Below are 16,242 nucleotides of genomic sequence, written 5' to 3' on the forward strand. Positions count from 1 at the left end.
CTGTAAGCACAACCAGGGTGGAGAATGCAACAGAGACATTACTGACAGCCACATCCTCCACATCCTCTCAATGTGTTTATCCTAATGGATGCTGAATAGTAAAGTGTGATGCAGTGGTTACAGAAATGCTTTACACACAAATTAAATAAGTGGTTCAAAGCAACCCACTGCCTCAGATCATTGTTTTCAGTACATTTTTGAATTTATCCATTTCAGAAGTGCCTTTTTAAAAAGGACAAGGCTCATGGAATTTGGAGAAAAATCATAGCTGAGCATCCAATAATTAAGTTTGAGACTTACTTAATTTCACCTATGCTAACAATGACCCAACCAACAGCATAATGACATTTCCTGTGCTTTGGTAACTAATATTTGCTGACTTTTCATGACCTTTTCTGACCTTATGACACCAAGGAAGAAAATTTCTTTTACATCAAGGATGAAACTGTGCCAAGTATTTGTAGCAACCTAGTGTTCTGGACAGGATAACCATGCTAGTGCTTGATGTTTAGAGCACACCACCAACACCTAACCCTCTATATTATTTGCCAGAATGGAGCAAATTCAGAAGGGGGATGTATCAACTTATTTATTAAATCTGGAGAATATTAGTTTTCCCTGCTCTTAACACAGAAAAGATTCGGTGCTAAGGGTTTTATCTTTGTACACACACATACATAGGTAATCTATCTCATTTATAAGTGAAGCCTGAGAAAAATAGAGCCTCTAAACAGAGCTGGATTAAGACAGATTTTCCCCTCATTTGCCACAATCTTCACATACTTTAGCAAGCTTCCTATCGATAACAAATGCTGCTCTAACTCTAATGCATTTCAGATATAATCTAAAGTAAACATTTTTTTGCTGCTGGAGACTGGTGTTATAACTGCTTTCTTTACATGATAAGAATCTTGCAGCAATGCACATACCAAATATTATTGCTGTGCATTGGGACAGAAATCCCCTCTAGGAGAACCTTAGGTGCTTTAAGTTATTTGGATGCCTAACGCTGCCAGAGAAATCCATTGCAACCTATTTGTGCTAGAAAGCCCTCTCTACAAACAATGGCTCTTTAAATCATTGAGGCTATCCATGTGACATGGGCCAGTGGGCACAAACCAATTTAAGGATTTCAAATTTAAAACAGGTTGGTAATCCCCAGTGGATGAAGTGACTGTGAAAATGGAGCTTATCGAGCTGCCCGGCAACCCTGCAGACAGCGCAAACCAGTCTGAGCCTGGAGGTCTGATATTTCCTCTTCTAGAGATGGGAAGCAATTTCTATCTGCATTTATTTATGAAGAAGGAATCTGCACCACTCGAAGAGGAGTTTCATCCTCAGCTGCTGATTTCAGACAGCAATGTTCTATTCACACCAATGGCAAACTAAAATCATTTCTGATTTAACAGCTACTGTCAATCTACCATCTTGTACTTTCACAACCTCCGGTCCCCTGCACACCTCACAAGCCATATGTGCCCAGCTGGAACCAACCAACCAGTGATTTCCTAAGCAGGCATGAGTGTTGTCTTGGGAGCTGTTCTGCCTGAGCCTCCCTCTCCTGTTCTGCTCCTGTGCAAAGTCAGTGTCAGGGAGGTGCAGCCAGGCACATCAGCCCTTGCCACCTCATATAGTCACCCAATAAAAGGCATTGGGTGTGGGGGAATTCAAGAATCCAGTGGCACTTCCTATTACATGTGAAAAATTGGGAGGATTTGAGGAAAGTGTTAACTAAACCCAGCTGAAGGGGTAGGAAGTGGGAATTTCAGTCACAGGCACAGGACACCATGCACTTTGTAAAGAGGAGAGGACAGCCATGGGCTGTGCAGGGTTAGTAGGGTAACAGAGAAGCCAGGGAAGCAGACTCAGTGACCTGGTTTAAGGCCAGACAGATCCTCTATTGCCCCGAGAAAGGGGCAAAAGAATGGCACTCACACAAATGGACGGTAAAGTGATGGGACGTTGAGATGGGAAAACAATTGGTGTTTACAGACATTGCAAAGCATAGTGGCAAAGATATCCCAGAGCGTAGAGAGTCCCTTCCAGCACACCCAAAGGCACCCAACACTTCCCCTCTCCCCACCTGGGGGTAAACCCAAACCCCCAGGGCTCTTTCTTCCCCCCCACACTGCTAGTCTGGTCTCAGGCTGCCCAGGTCTGAGACTGCCCTCCCACCACCACCACCTTCTCCTAGACATTAGGCCTAGCGATAATCCCATGGAGTTCCCTGATAGGGAGCATCTCCCATGGGAGCAGAGAGAATCAGAGAATCATAGAGGGAAGCAAGAGGAAGAGGATGACTTTGCAGATGGATTTATAGGGCACAGGATTTCTGGCTGTTTCCTGTGTCCACCCTACAGGGTTGGGCACTCAGGACACCGGAGTGTTACTTGTGTGGCAGAAACAGGAGGCAGCCAGCCTGAACTGCTGCAGTCAGAAAGATGAGAGGGAAGAAGAATGAGGTGGGGATGGGAGAGCTTGGAGAGCAGAACCAAAACCGGATGCTGAGGAAAGGGGAAACTGAAAGAGACAGGATGAGATGAGACTGAAAGAGACAGGATGAGATGAGACAGAAACAACCTAGCTAAGGAGGCTGACCTTAAATGAGCTCCTGAGATCCTTGGTGTGAGGCAGAGCAGGAGAAGCAGGAGGGGGACTGGGAGAGGAGTGGGAAGGTGGGACACAGGTAAAGCTGACTGGGCTCATTAAAGCCTAGTAGTGGGAAGGAAGGGGGGAACCAGGGAAGAGGTTTTCAAATACTTACTGAGATGCTATGACTTCCTTTCATGAACAGATGTTAGTGCAATGAAAACAGATCTTGTTGGCATTCAACTCTACAAAACAGAAACAGAGCCTCCAGTTAGAGGACCTTCTGTTATCGGTGGTGATAAACCAGACCCCTTAAATGTCAAAGTCATATTAGCAAAATGACATTTTGACAGCTTCATCTGCCAGTACAGATACCTGGTTAGAAAAATGTGAGGTCCTGGTATTTCTATAACCAGCATAGTTATACTCACGAGCTCCTGAAGTGTAGAGAAAGTGACTCTTCTCCAATATTCAGGTGTCAACAGATGTCTACACGCCTACAAATGCCACAACTACCACACTGTGAAAACAATAATGAGATTAGGGTTCCTCACACACAGACAAAACAAATAATGCTTATGCACGCAGCAAAAGTTTTGGCTTTTTTAGGTAACACTAAAGAGGGTTTTTGTGTATCTGTCATAAAAATCATAATATTGTATAGGGTACTTTACATGTAAAACTCTGCAAAATAAAGGTATGTACCAGCTTTTATGTCCAGGTCCACTTGGATTAGTTTTTCCACACTTCTGGAAAACAAACAAACAAACTCAACCAGCCAAACAAAAAAAGAAACAAACCAAAACCAAACAATCACTATAAAATAGGCATCTGCAGCTCTAAATGGAAGCCAATAAAAGGTTTTCTGGACATCTCTCCTGAAATAAGCATCAGGAGTTTAGAACCTCAGATCCTCATGAGGCTTGATGAGGCCCTGGGCAGCTTGGTCTGGTTGGGGGTGTCCCTGCTGAGTGCAGGGGCGTCAGACTGGATGACCTTTGGGGGTTCCTTCCAACCTGGACCATTCTATGATTCTACAACCCACTAAGGTTTCTCTACTCTAAAATCAGCTTCCTTCCTGTTAGAAAAATCTCCCTGTGTATGGCAGGCTAACCAAAAATAATTTGGGAAACAAGAAGGAACTAGGTGGATTACACTGATTTTTATCTGATAAATATTAGTTGCACCATTCCCTCAGTGGGGATGGCACCACAGTACAGAGAGAAGCCCCATGAGGAAAAGTGGGATTGAGTGAGAACCAACAGACCTGCAGGATGCAGGTGCATTCCTCAGCTAGGAAGTTCCAGTGTTTCTGTATCATTTTGCAAATAGAAGATAGGCACACTTACAACAGAGGCAAGATACAGCTATAACCAGCTGCTTTCCTAGGAGATGCAACATTGCTTTTATTTTGGGTGTCATTTACAAGGATAAAGCAGTCAATGGCAATCTCTTTATTTACATGAGTTGAGAATACAGCTTGAGGTCAGAAAAAGCTGATTTTATTGCTGTCTGTCTTCAAGTACAGACCGCTCACTTCAAACTGGCTTTGCAGCGTAACAACAGCAGAATAAATTTACCTTTTTGGTTGCTTTTTCCTCGAAGAGCTAACACTAGAAATCCCATCACCGACTGGGAAAACACTTGTAAAAGAGAGAAGGAAGACGCCAGCCTGCAAGAATCCATTAATTAAATGGGGAAATGACTCTATAGACCAAAAGCATCAAAATCATAAGGACATTTTGGGTTTCCAGGGGAGCTGACAACTCTACGAGAAGAATGAAACATCGCAACGAGGTGTTGGATCATTTATTGAAACTAACGCTTGCATAAGTTTTCAGTGGTTTGAATCCATATTTGCAACATTTGAGACTTAAAAGGAAATAATAATGAAACAATATCCCTCCTTTTTCTTTTGTGTCTGATTTGTTCTCTTTTCTTCTCACAGGCCTGCGTGGCGAGAATGCTGGCAGTCTGACAAGGGCGGCAACACACCTATATACACTCAGGAAAAAAACATGCTTGCTGTGGGTGTACAAAAATAAAATTTATTTGTTAAATTACACATAAATATAAGGTACAAATGTATTTTTAAAATACAGATAGAGATAAATCACACTTGCATTGTGTACATATGAAAATACAGTATCTTAATATTCAACATACACAGACACATTTATGATAAATGCAACGAGTTGGCGATGCCGGTTTCTCCTCGGGCTGGGGAGGGTGGGCTTCGTGGCTTTTTTTTTTCCCCCCTTCCAGTTTTCCATCAAATATGGAAAAAGAAAAACAAAAGAAAACAAAACAAAAAGGGAAAAAACAAACCAACAACAACAACAACAAAAAAAAGCGCCTTTTGAAACCGTTAGTTCTGCCGGACGTCTTGCAGCAGCTTGTTGATTTCTGCCACCAGCTCACTGGCATCCATGAGTTCGTGTTTGCCATCGCTGAGGTGGTTGAGCACGTTGTCGAAATCATCTTCTTCGTAATTCTCTGGGATCTCCTCCATGGCTGGCAGCCATTTAGAGGAAGGCTGAGCACTTGAGTGAGTCCCCAGAGCGGGCCCGTTGGCAGGGTTTTGGAAATGTGTGCTGGCTGCCCAGGCTGCCACCCCCTGTGGATAATTCACAGTCTTGGCTGGCAAATGTCCCTTCCTGCGCTCCAGCGAGTTGGAGCGATCCACCTCATTGCACTCCGTGTAGGCATCCAGCGAGGGAGGCAGCAGGCGCTGGAAGACACTGCTCATTTCGGAGAGGAGAGAGGAGGTGCAGGTGTCTGCTGACTCCTCCTCGCTCTGGCAGTCTTTACCAAATGTTGAAAAGCTCTTCTTCTTCTCACTGGCTTCAGCAGACTGGGGGTCTTCCTCGAGGCCTTGCTGCTGTTGCTGCTGCAGCTGCTGCTGGGGTGCCTGGAACTCCTCCCCAGGGATGAACATGTTGCTTCTGTAATCGGAGGAGGGAGAGGGCAGTGGTGGCATCCAGCACTGGTCAGAGTGCCCCAGAACCCTGCATTCCTCTGTGCACAGTCGCATCGCTGCAAGAGAGAAAAGAGGAGGGTGAGCATCTCCTTCCTGCTACAGGTATCACATATGTGACAGGGACTAATATGGGAACTCAACTTGTCCACAGATGCTCAAGACTGCTCTTTGGTTTCACCTTCTGTGTGCAGGAAGGTGGCAAATACAAATGGTCTGCATCAGACACCCTGGAGGTGTTCAAAAAAGGATTGGACGTGGCACTTAAAGCCATGGTTTAGTTGTCATGAGGTGTTAGGTATTAGGTAATATGTTGGACTTGATGATCTCTGAGGACTTTTCCAACCTGGTTGATTCTATAATTCTACATGCACTTCCATTTCTGAATGGTCTTAAAAAATGAGGACAATAAATACAGAGTGTGCAAGGCAATAATGCCATCTCTTAGCTAGGGCTGAAGATAAACATGCAAACCCCAGGTAGAAAACAAGCACTTAAAGCCATTCATCCCCTTTGTGCAGTGTTGTTTCATTAAAAAAATATAAAATCTAATGAGTTTCTAACTCCAAACATTTACTTAAGTTTCAGTTAAGTTTCAGTGAAGTGTTCCACATGCAGTGATAGAAACATACCAGTGTAATAAAGTGGCAACAGATGGACAGGAGAAATAAAGGAGAGAGAACAAAAGCAGGCAGAGGGATCTCCCTCTTCATTGACACACCTCCTTTTCAGGGAGGTTGTGTGTTGAATGTGAGGCAGCCTTTTTATCTGGATCATTTACATTTTAATCCAGTATCAGAACACTTAGGGTTTAATTCAGACCTTGTGTGACTGCAACGTTTCTACCAGAGTCAAACTGAGGTCCACTTGCAGCTCTGTAGCTTATTAGGTTACTGTGGTGGCTCGTACATTGGAACAACGTGGGCTCTAACCCCCAAGGTGGGCATCTGGGCCAGCCAGTGGAGCTGAAGAGGGGAAGACAACTGAGCTGTTCTTTCAGCTCCTTGATTTTAGTGGTGTCTCTCAGAAAGGAGCAATATGATGGGGCAAGTGTCTAAATCCCTGGGAGATAGGCTGTTCTGAACTGGCCCACGAAGGGCCATTGCAAGAGTTTTCCACAAACACCTAAATCAGGAGCCACCAACTGGAATTTGAGTGACATACTTCAAAGGCAAGTGTTCAGAAATGCCAGACTCTGCATTGTGCACATTTTAACCATAACAAACATTTGCCCTAATTCCTATTGCTTAATGGTTAATTAGCCCACACAGAAGTGTGTTTCTGTTTCTTTCTGTCTATTGAATACATAAAAAATGTTTGCAGTCAAGCCCTGTGAGTTTTCCTCGCTTTCTCATCACATTTCTCATCTGGCTCTGAACCCACTCAGTTTATCAAAACCTCTTTTTGCACTGGTGTAAGCAGAACTGAACAGTATTTTAGCTCAGGACGTGCCAGTGATTGATAAAGTCCTACTCTTACACTGTCAGCGTTATTTATCTCGGTGCTTTACAGAGCCTAACTTAGTGTTTGCTTTCCTAATGCCCTTTCCACTCCTCTGAGTATAAACTTTCTCTGTGTCTTACATCTGAGAGTATGAATTTCTTCAGGACTACAGGTTCAGGCTGCAGGCTGGATATTGCACAAGTTCTTGTAAATGTGCTGCTGATCCAGTGAGCTTCAAACAAACAAAGCAACCTAGAAAACATCAATGGCTGAAGCCTTGATATGAGTAACTGGAATGCCTTCAAGTGCTTTGTTCCCACATATGAGAAGCACATGTGTGCTGTTTGACAGAAAATAGCTCTAAATCTGAAAGAAAAAAGAGCTCAGTGCTTCATGGAGCATGGACCAGCTCTCAACTGATCCCAGAAGGTAAGAATTACTCTTCTAATTAAGAAAACTCCTGCAAATTACTAAGAGACTTTCAATGGTCTAGCATTTCATTAGTAGAGAAGGTTGTCTCACTCTGTGTGTTGTTACTGACATCATCAGGACTGGTTTTGGTGTATAAAGTAATAAATTCTGTCAATCCTAAATATAAGATCAAAAGATAACTCTGAGGAAATTGAATAGTGCCAATCAAAAGATACTCTGAGGAAACTTAATGGTGGCACAGTCTGTCCTTAGTCAGCAGCAAATAAATAAAACCCCAGATGCACAACAGCATTTCCCCCACCCAGAACTTAAAGCTTATGGGTAAATATTTAAAAGGAGAGAAAGAACTGAAGTCTTACAAAGAGAGCTATTGAACTTTCTGATCATGTCCATTTTGAAGTTTCAAGGGACTAGGCTCCATTCTCTTCCAGTTCCACCTTAAAGGGACAAACTGAAAGGACTTTCTCACCACATCTTGCCTGTGTCCAGACTAACAATGCAGAACCCTTTTAAAATGGAGAACAGAAAAAAACACCCCAGGAAGTGTCCTTTTCCCTTTTATTTGCTTGGATTTCAGATCAATTCAGGCCTCATCTGAACAGGTTCAGCATAGCTATCTGACAGATTAAGACCATGGATAGCAAGATGTGGGCACCTGGGGGAGATGAAATGCCCATCTTGATAGCCCAGCCCAGTTCTGTCTGTACTCAGGAGGAGTTATCCTTAGTCTGCATGTGATTAGCTGGGCACTTTTGGAAATTCTACCCTTTGGTTTCCTGTTCAGAGACCAAATTGCAAGAGCTGAACATGAGTCATGGGCACCGCAGATAGCCCAGGAGGCTAACTGCTCCCTCCTGCTTGCTGCAGCCCCCAGCTGCCCGCCAAGAAGGGGACAGCTCTTGCCTGGCAGCAGTGGGGCTGGATGCCAGTGCAAACACCATTGCACTTAAAGTTGCCCTGGCAACTGAGAGCACCAGCAGATCCCTCCCGGCCTCCTTGCCAACCACAGAAGAGAATGAGGCATGGCTCATGCTAGCTGGCAGAGCAATAAGTGGTAAGACCTGGGGATGATGAGGATAAAAATAAATCAAGACTCCAGATTTCAGTTAAGGATTCTGGAAAACAAAAATAGTTACTTTTCAACATCTCTGGTTTTCAAACATTGGGTACTTCAGACTAAGTTGAAGAGGCAGGCAAATTCCTGGGTAGTCTGGAGTGAAATATATAAAGAGAATTTTAAAGTTGAAAAAACCTATAAAATGACCAAAATAAACTTTTGGGGTTTATCCTTGCCTAGCTAAACAGCGTATTTCTCAGAGTAAAACTCCCCCAGGTCAGATGCAATCCCCTCACCAGTGTTTTCCATCACAGCAGAGGGAAGGAGTAGAAGCACTGCAGCTCACCTCCTCAAGCCCTGGACAGTCTTTGAGGGGTCACTTTAGGAGGGAATATGTGCTGTACTGCCCCACAAAGCAATGTGTCCCTGCGCACAAAAGGACTCTGGTAAACTTTCTAAGTCTACTTTCTTGGTTCAGGGAACCACACTGAAATTATCCACCCTTGCAAGTTATGCAGAGAAAACTGAATGTGGTCTGAAATAAGTAGAAGATCTAGGGTACAACCAGGGGCTGAATAATTATTAAAGTAATTACAAAAGTCTCTTATCTGTACTTAGCATGATTCCCCATAGCCTCTATCATTCCACTTATAACTGGGAACAAATTTCAGTGGTACTTTGCACACATGAATATGTACATGTGCATTTATCTTACTTCCACTCACCCTTTTCAAGCTTTTTTGTTTTTTCTTTCCTGCCCTCTACCCCTGAATTGTAACTCTTAAGCACTTTCTTCTAGAAATTAGGACTGCACAATCTAAAACCTGGGACATATTTAGGTTCTGCCCTTGCCAACTCAAGTTCATTTTTCAGTGAGGAAAAAATAATATATACATTTATCTTTCCTCTCCACTCACATTTCTAGAGCGCTTTCACAATCCATTTCTGAACTCTAGACCTTTGTATCATGTGGATCAAGCCCACTGTGGAAAATGTATCTCCCAAATTGTAGCTTGGTGTATTTTTAACAAACCACAACTGCCTGGCTTTGCAAAAACATCCACCCAGTCATTAGAAGTCTAAGGACACGGAGCAAATCGTGCTTCTGGGGGCTGGGAGGGGAAATGTGGAGCCAGCTCATGATGATGTGAATGATGTGAAAAAGTAGGCATTGCTCTGGGCACATTTTCATTTGTGTCTGAGGTATGTGAAGGCTTCAGCTCAATATTTGTCATGAAGTAGAAGGGAAAGGAAGGAAGGAAACACAGGACTTGAAAGCTGAAGAATTTTTGCTTTCTGAGTAGTAGCTTTATCAAAGTGACAGCTAGGCAGCACTGTAAATAAACTGTTCAGCTTCCATTGTGCTCTTACCTGCAGGAATTCTCCCATCTGTAAGGAAAAGGTCACTGAATCCTTCCCCAAGAAGTCTGTCAATTGGAGACTCTCTCCCCAAATCATAATCACTGTCTCCAGCTTCACTATCACCCCGGCCACTGTCTTTCAAGCTGAATTTATCCATATCTTGTAGGGCATATCTGTAAAGAGAATTGTGGTGATGGTGGAATGAAATTCTCTCAGGCATGTTATATTCCACTTTTGGACTAAAAATACACAGCTGTATTTTCAGATATCTGTACATGCAGGTGTAGCAGGGCAATCCCAGCTCCTTACCTGTAGCTTCTGGAATACTTGTTTCCTCGAAAACTTGGCCTTGGTTGATACTGGCCCTGGTGAAGCATCGAGAGAAGTTGAGAAACCTGCTAAAGAAAAGGTGAAAAGACTGATTCCTTGAAACAAAAGCTCAAGTTCCCAGCTGTAAAATCACTAACTTGCTTCTCAGGTTTGTTTGTGGGGTGGTGCTGTTTACCCTTTAAAGTTTAATTAAATCAAACTCCTGCACATACATTATGCAGTACAGCAGACTATTTTGTAGAATGGTGTCTGCCACAGGAAGCATCTGAAGACTGTGCACAATGAGGAAATGCACTGATGTTTATTAGTGTCTCAACTCATAATAATTAATTCATTAACAGGCAAAACAAGTACTTAGACAGAGGTAGGGCTTTGTTTTGCTTTAAGATTAAACTCTTCACCATTTCACTGTCCCACATGTAAAGAGTTACAAGGACACAGCTCTCCTTGACACCATTACATAGTGTTTGCAGTAAAAACTGAGATGGGTAGTCTCCAAGTTTGAGGTACTAGGATTACATACTACAAGAACTGTAGTTAAAGTGTGTCAGTGTTTCACCTTTTAACCCTCCATCCCCATTAATGAATTTCCTGTATTGGTTCTCTGTGTGCATACTCTGGCACTCTTTCTTAAACAGAGCTATACAGAGGAGAAGGGAAGGGAAGGCAAGGGAAGGCAAGGAAGAGAGCAGGACCAGCAAACCACAGCAGAGGACTGCTTGGGTTGCACTCCATTGTTTCAACCTTACAGTATAGAACCAAGAAATAATGCCCCTAATAGCAGATTCCATGCTCTTCCTCATGGCAATGGATTCAGCTGACACTGGAGGAAAACTGCAGAGCTGTATTATATGTAAAGGGAAACCCATAAGCTGCTCTCATTAGGCACAGACCTAGTTGCCTGTTGCTCTCACTGGTTGCACCTCCATGCTCCCAAGTGAATGTGTAAATGAATGCATGTGCACCACAGGGTATGGACCTTACCTCAACAGCTGGAGTAGCATGGGTGAGCTCCAGTGAGAAATTTTCAGGCACGTGGTTAGAGGAGATGGTCACCAGGCTGTTCAGCGATTGGTGGCTGTGGTGGCTCTGCCGGCTGCTCATTTGTCCCCTTTCCAGGGTAGGAGATGATGATGGAGAAGCTCTGTGGTGGGATCTGATGGGCAAAGTGCCATTAACTGTTGGCACCAACGTAATGTCCCCTTTGTGGATCTGTCTTGAGGGTCGTTTTGGGTGGTGCTGGTAGGTTGATTCCGCCACACGACAGTTGTAGGACCTGGTGTCCTTCTTCTCTCGATTGCATCTCGTAGCAAAGATAACCATGATGACCAACAACACAGCACATATTGATCCCAAGGATATAATTGTTATCATGGAGACATCCAGGGAGGGTTGGCTTACCAAAGTTGCTTCAGTGCTTGAAAATGAATAAACATACTCAAAAACAGTGCACTTCAGGAGTGCTTTGGTACTAAGCTGAGGACTGCCTTTATCCTGGACTATCACAAAAAACTCCCACTGCTTTGCTGGAACTGATTCAACACTGACATTGATAGAGATATCACAGGTTTTGGGATCCATCACAAAGATGCTGTTTTCCTTGTCAGCTGCTATGGAGCAGCTGAGTTCAGAGTTCATACCAGAGTCCCTATCTGTAGCCCTTATCCTGGTGACAAGAAAGCCAATTCCAGCATCTTTAGGGATTGAGATTTCTGCTGTGCTGTTGCGTAGTGCTGGCCCCACAATGACAGGAGCGTTGTCGTTTTCATCAATGATAGTTAGCACAACTGTAGTATTGCTAACAAGCTGCTGACTCCCTCCATCCCTGGCTTGAACCATAAAGGCAATTTGATTTACTTCTTCATGATCAAAGGTTCGCAGGGCATAGATGGCCCCGTTGGAAGGGTCGATGGTCACATAGGTGGTTATAGAACTTCCCAAAATGTAGCTCTCCAGAATAGTGTAGGTTACCTGCCCATTGTCACCTAGATCTGGGTCTGTGGCTGTGACTGATGTGATGTACGCTCCCGGGGAGTTATTTTCCAGGATAACAACTTCGTATCTGTTTGTCTGGAAGCGGGGTGGGTTGTCATTTTCATCGCTGATTTGGACAGTAAAGTGTTTCACTGTGGAGAGACTTGGCGTTCCCTTGTCCTCCGCTATTACAGTCAAGCTGTATTCAGATCTCTTTTCTCTATCTAGGGTGGCATTAGTCAAGATTAAATAGTTATTTTCATAAGTCTTTTGAAGTTTAAAGTGGCCGTGTCCATGCAGCTTGCAAACTACCTCTCCGTTCACACCAGAGTCCTTGTCTTGCACTCTGACCAGGGCTACAAAAGTATCCAGGGGGGACCCTTCAGAAATGTAAGCTACCTCTTCTTTCTCTGGAGACATCAAGTTCAAGTTAATTTCGGGTCTGTTGTCGTTCACATCCACAACTTTAATGATAATTTTGCAGTGAGCTGGAATAGAATTTGGTCCCAGGTCTTGAGCCTGGGCATCAATTTCATAGGATTTGGTTGCTTCATAGTCCACTTGCTTCAGGAGGGTCAGATGCCCTTTTTCTGAGTCTATCTTGAAGGTCTCTGTAATCTTGGCAGACACATGGCTGCTGAAGGAGTACACGACCTTCCCGTTAGCGCCCTCATCTGGGTCAGTGGCATTGAGGTCTATCAGCAAAGTCCCGATCGGAGAATTCTCTAACAGCTGGATTATATAGGACTGCTGCTCGAAAACAGGGCTGTTGTCGTTGGAATCAGAAATGCTAATTTTCAGGAGGGACGATCCAGACCTCTGGGGCACCCCTTTATCTGAAGCAGTCAGTTGGAGTTCGTAACTTGACTTCAACTCTCGGTCCAGCTCCCTAACCACGATCAGTTCTGCGTACTTAGCACCATCGGTCCTGGTCCTCACCTCAATACTGAAAAAATCATTTGCGGAAAGGGAGTAAGTGTGAAGGGAGTTGTCCCCCACATCTGGATCAAAAGCGCTGTCCAGAGGGATGCGAGTTCCCACAGCTGCACTCTCTGAAATTTCAATAGGGATAAGAGCCCTGGAAAACTGGGGAGAGTTGTCATTAATGTCCAGCACTTCAACTTCAACATGAAAAAGCTGCAGATGTTCAGTAGGCAGAGTGATCACATCAAACTCTATGGAGCAGTTTAAGTTTTTCTGGCAGAGTTGTTCCCGGTCAATTTTAGCTCCTATGCTGATTTCTCCATTATCCTCCCGGACTACAAGCAGGGGAGAATTCCCCCTCTGCATGGCTCGAAAACGAACCGAGGCAGGGTTAGGCATTTTTAATAAAACATCAGCTACATCCTCCGATAGTCTTGCAATTACTGATCCAACTCTCTGCTCCTCATAAATCCTGTATTTCAAATTCTTCCCCAGCACAGCCTTATTGAAAGATATTATCACCAGTGCAAAAACGAATATAAAGTGCATTTTACTGCCGAGCCGGTGCGTTTGTAAGTTTTTGCAATTCATTTCTCCAAGCAAGTTAAAAAGCAATTATTACAACTTCCTCCGGTACCTCAAACCCAGCGTACATCTGGTCCTTTACAACTTGAAAACGCCTGTTCTATCCAGCCAAAGTATTTACAGTATCTTAGAGGTCATAAAAGTTGTTGGGTTTTTTCTGTTGTTCTTGTATATACACACCGTGCCAGGACATCCAGATATAATCTGTAGGCAATCCCACTCCTTCTCATCGGAGTCCCTGCTCCAGGACGAGCCGTGCCGGGGCAGCTCTCTCCTCTCCGGTCAAGAGCATCCAGGCAGCGCTGGGATCCGCAGTCGCTCCTCCCGCCGAGCTCCTCCCGCCTTCCCCGATCGCCGCCAGACTAAACACCCTCACTCGCCGACTCCAGCCTAAAAATCCTCCGCAACTTCACTCCCAACTCCCCCAGACAAAAGCTTTTTGCCCGGCATGTGCTGAGCCTCGGCCAGCCAATCAGCCCAGCAGCGCCGGGGGCAGCGCGGCCGCCCCGCAGCCCGGGGGGGACCGGGAGGGCGGGCGGCGGGGCGGGGGGAGCGGGCACGGAGGGAGGGAGGAAGCGGGAAGGGGAGGGGGAGAGCGGCTCCTCCGCCAGCCGCCAAGGAGGGGTGAGGGGGCCACAGCAGTGAGTAAAGGACAACTTTAAATCAACTTCTCCTCCCCCCCCGCCTCGCCTTCTCAGGCCACTTTCAAGCGGGTTTTGTGATTGTAATTTCTCCCCTTCCTGCCACGAAAAACGCGATCGCGCTCCTCATTTCCATACTTCGAAGCTGCCTTGTTTAACTAACTGGGAGCTTTCCAGTGCGTTTGCCTAGTAAAGGAGCCGAGGATGATGCTTCCCTACCCACCACCCCCAGAGCCTCTTCTCGCTGCTGATTTACTTATTACCTGCTTCTCCTCAACACCGGTGCTCCTGCGCCGAGCACAGAGACCTCTCCGTTCATTCTCTGAAATCTCTCCCGCCTTCTTTCCAACTCAGGAACATTTTGCCCTCTCCTTCCCTTCCCCGGGCTCTCTCCTGCAGCATTTCTGTCACCAGCGCAGCTGCATTTGCTTGAGCTCAGCTCTCCTGTGCCTGCCTGCTTACAGTTGTCTCTCTGCCTCTTCCCGGGCTGCTTTTTTTATTTATTTTTTTAAAATGATTATTTATTTTTTATTTGCTGTTCCAGGGGTTCTTCAGAAGATCTTTCTCATCCTAGTTGAAAAAGCACTTCATGCTTCTCCTTGACCATGTGTGCCAAGCACACCTTCTACACGCCAAGTTCTTTAAAGGAAAAGAAACCACACGCCAGATAAGTGTTTGAAAGGTGACAGATTCTCTCTCTCTCTGCTGTTGCTGAGAACTGTGTACACTGCAACACATTTGCACACACACAAAACTAAATACTCTTACAACTGACTTGATCATGTATTTCATGGGCACTAGAAATGCACTAGAGAATTATGTGAGCCTTAGGCTGCACCTTGGTGATGGGAGCTGATGCGGTCTTCTCAAGTGTATCTATTTATGAGGTGATCTCCATTTCCTCTTTATTATTGCTTTTACTTTTTAAGTTTATCATTTTAGCCATGATCTCACCCTGCTCTTCGTTGTTTTTCTGCTTTGTCCCTGTGCTTAATGGCGCTGCCCAGAATTATACCATTTCTCTCTTTTATTGCTCTTTCCTCTCTCTCTTATATTCCCCTATGTCCAAAAAAATGTGAAAGTAAATCTCTGCTTTTCCCAATTTCCTTACTCTCAGCAGAGCCCTTCCAAAGTCACTAAGAAGGTTCTTGCTGAAAAAGAAAGCAGAGGAGGCTCAGCGTGAACTCTCCTTCTTTTTAAGCATTCAAAAGCATTTTATAAGCCATTGTCTCTTTTTTTTTCCACAAACCAGTGCCGTGTGGCAAATTGTGCAGAATAGAAATGCCCATAATGAATGTATTTAGCACTGGGTCACGCTGATGAACATTCTGCCCCCATGAATAATACTGTTTTACAAGTTTGCAGCCCTTTCAAATTGCTGATCCCCAAACCCTATAGGCAAACTAGAAAAGCTAACACAAGCAACTGGGACTTTAGAAACCCATAGCCATCTGGCCTAAATCTCTAACAATCCGAGCCAATAATTATATCAATTCAAGCTTTAGTGAACCCCTTTGCAAACACCAAAAGAGCAAAGAAAGGAATTAGTGGCCATTCGAAGTTCTGGGGGAGAGAATTCAAAGATAATCTAATTCCATTAGTTCATGGACAGCTTTTTTTTCTCTTTTGCAGCTCTGATAAATCATCCTAAAACATTTTTCCCCAACAGCAGTGCAAACTCTTTTCTGACTATAATTGGGGAAATGGGTTCAATTAAATGCTGTTCTCAGTGTCAATAAAAAGTATTTTGTTGATAGAAGAAGTCACTGCCCCTTTACATGATGAGCACAGGAGATGAATAATTCATAGTGAAAAATAATGTCGCTGCTTAAAAACTAGACTGTTATATATATACACTTAAATGATAAAGTGTTCCTCCAAGTGACTGTTTAGTGCATTTAGATATGCAGAATTTGCCTTATGCAATT

At 44.3% G+C, this 16,242-nt stretch overlaps 1 protein-coding gene across 2 annotated transcripts; it reads right to left on the bottom strand.

Annotated features, from left to right (window-relative positions):
- Positions 1 to 4,495: 4,495 nt before the first annotated feature.
- Positions 4,496 to 14,116, bottom strand: PCDH18 (protocadherin 18). 2 transcript variants are annotated; one of them, XM_068154005.1, is made up of 4 exons: positions 11,175 to 14,116; positions 10,170 to 10,255; positions 9,870 to 10,033; positions 4,496 to 5,625 (listed from the first exon to the last, which is right to left on the bottom strand). In XM_068154005.1, exons 1-4 carry the CDS (start codon positions 13,677 to 13,679, stop codon positions 4,958 to 4,960), a joined length of 3,423 nt encoding a protein of 1,140 aa, XP_068010106.1. In that variant the 5' UTR covers positions 13,680 to 14,116; the 3' UTR covers positions 4,496 to 4,957. The 2 variants fall into 2 exon arrangements, with proteins under 2 accessions (XP_068010106.1, XP_068010105.1); XM_068154004.1 differs by having other exon boundaries at positions 10,170 to 10,258.
- Between the last annotated feature and the right edge of the window lie 2,126 nt (positions 14,117 to 16,242).

The sequence above is a fragment of the Melanerpes formicivorus genome, unplaced genomic scaffold, assembly GCF_026170545.1.
Source record: "Melanerpes formicivorus ecotype bairdi unplaced genomic scaffold, bMelFor1.0.p_v2 SCAF_27, whole genome shotgun sequence".
Taxonomy (NCBI): domain Eukaryota; kingdom Metazoa; phylum Chordata; class Aves; order Piciformes; family Picidae; genus Melanerpes; species Melanerpes formicivorus.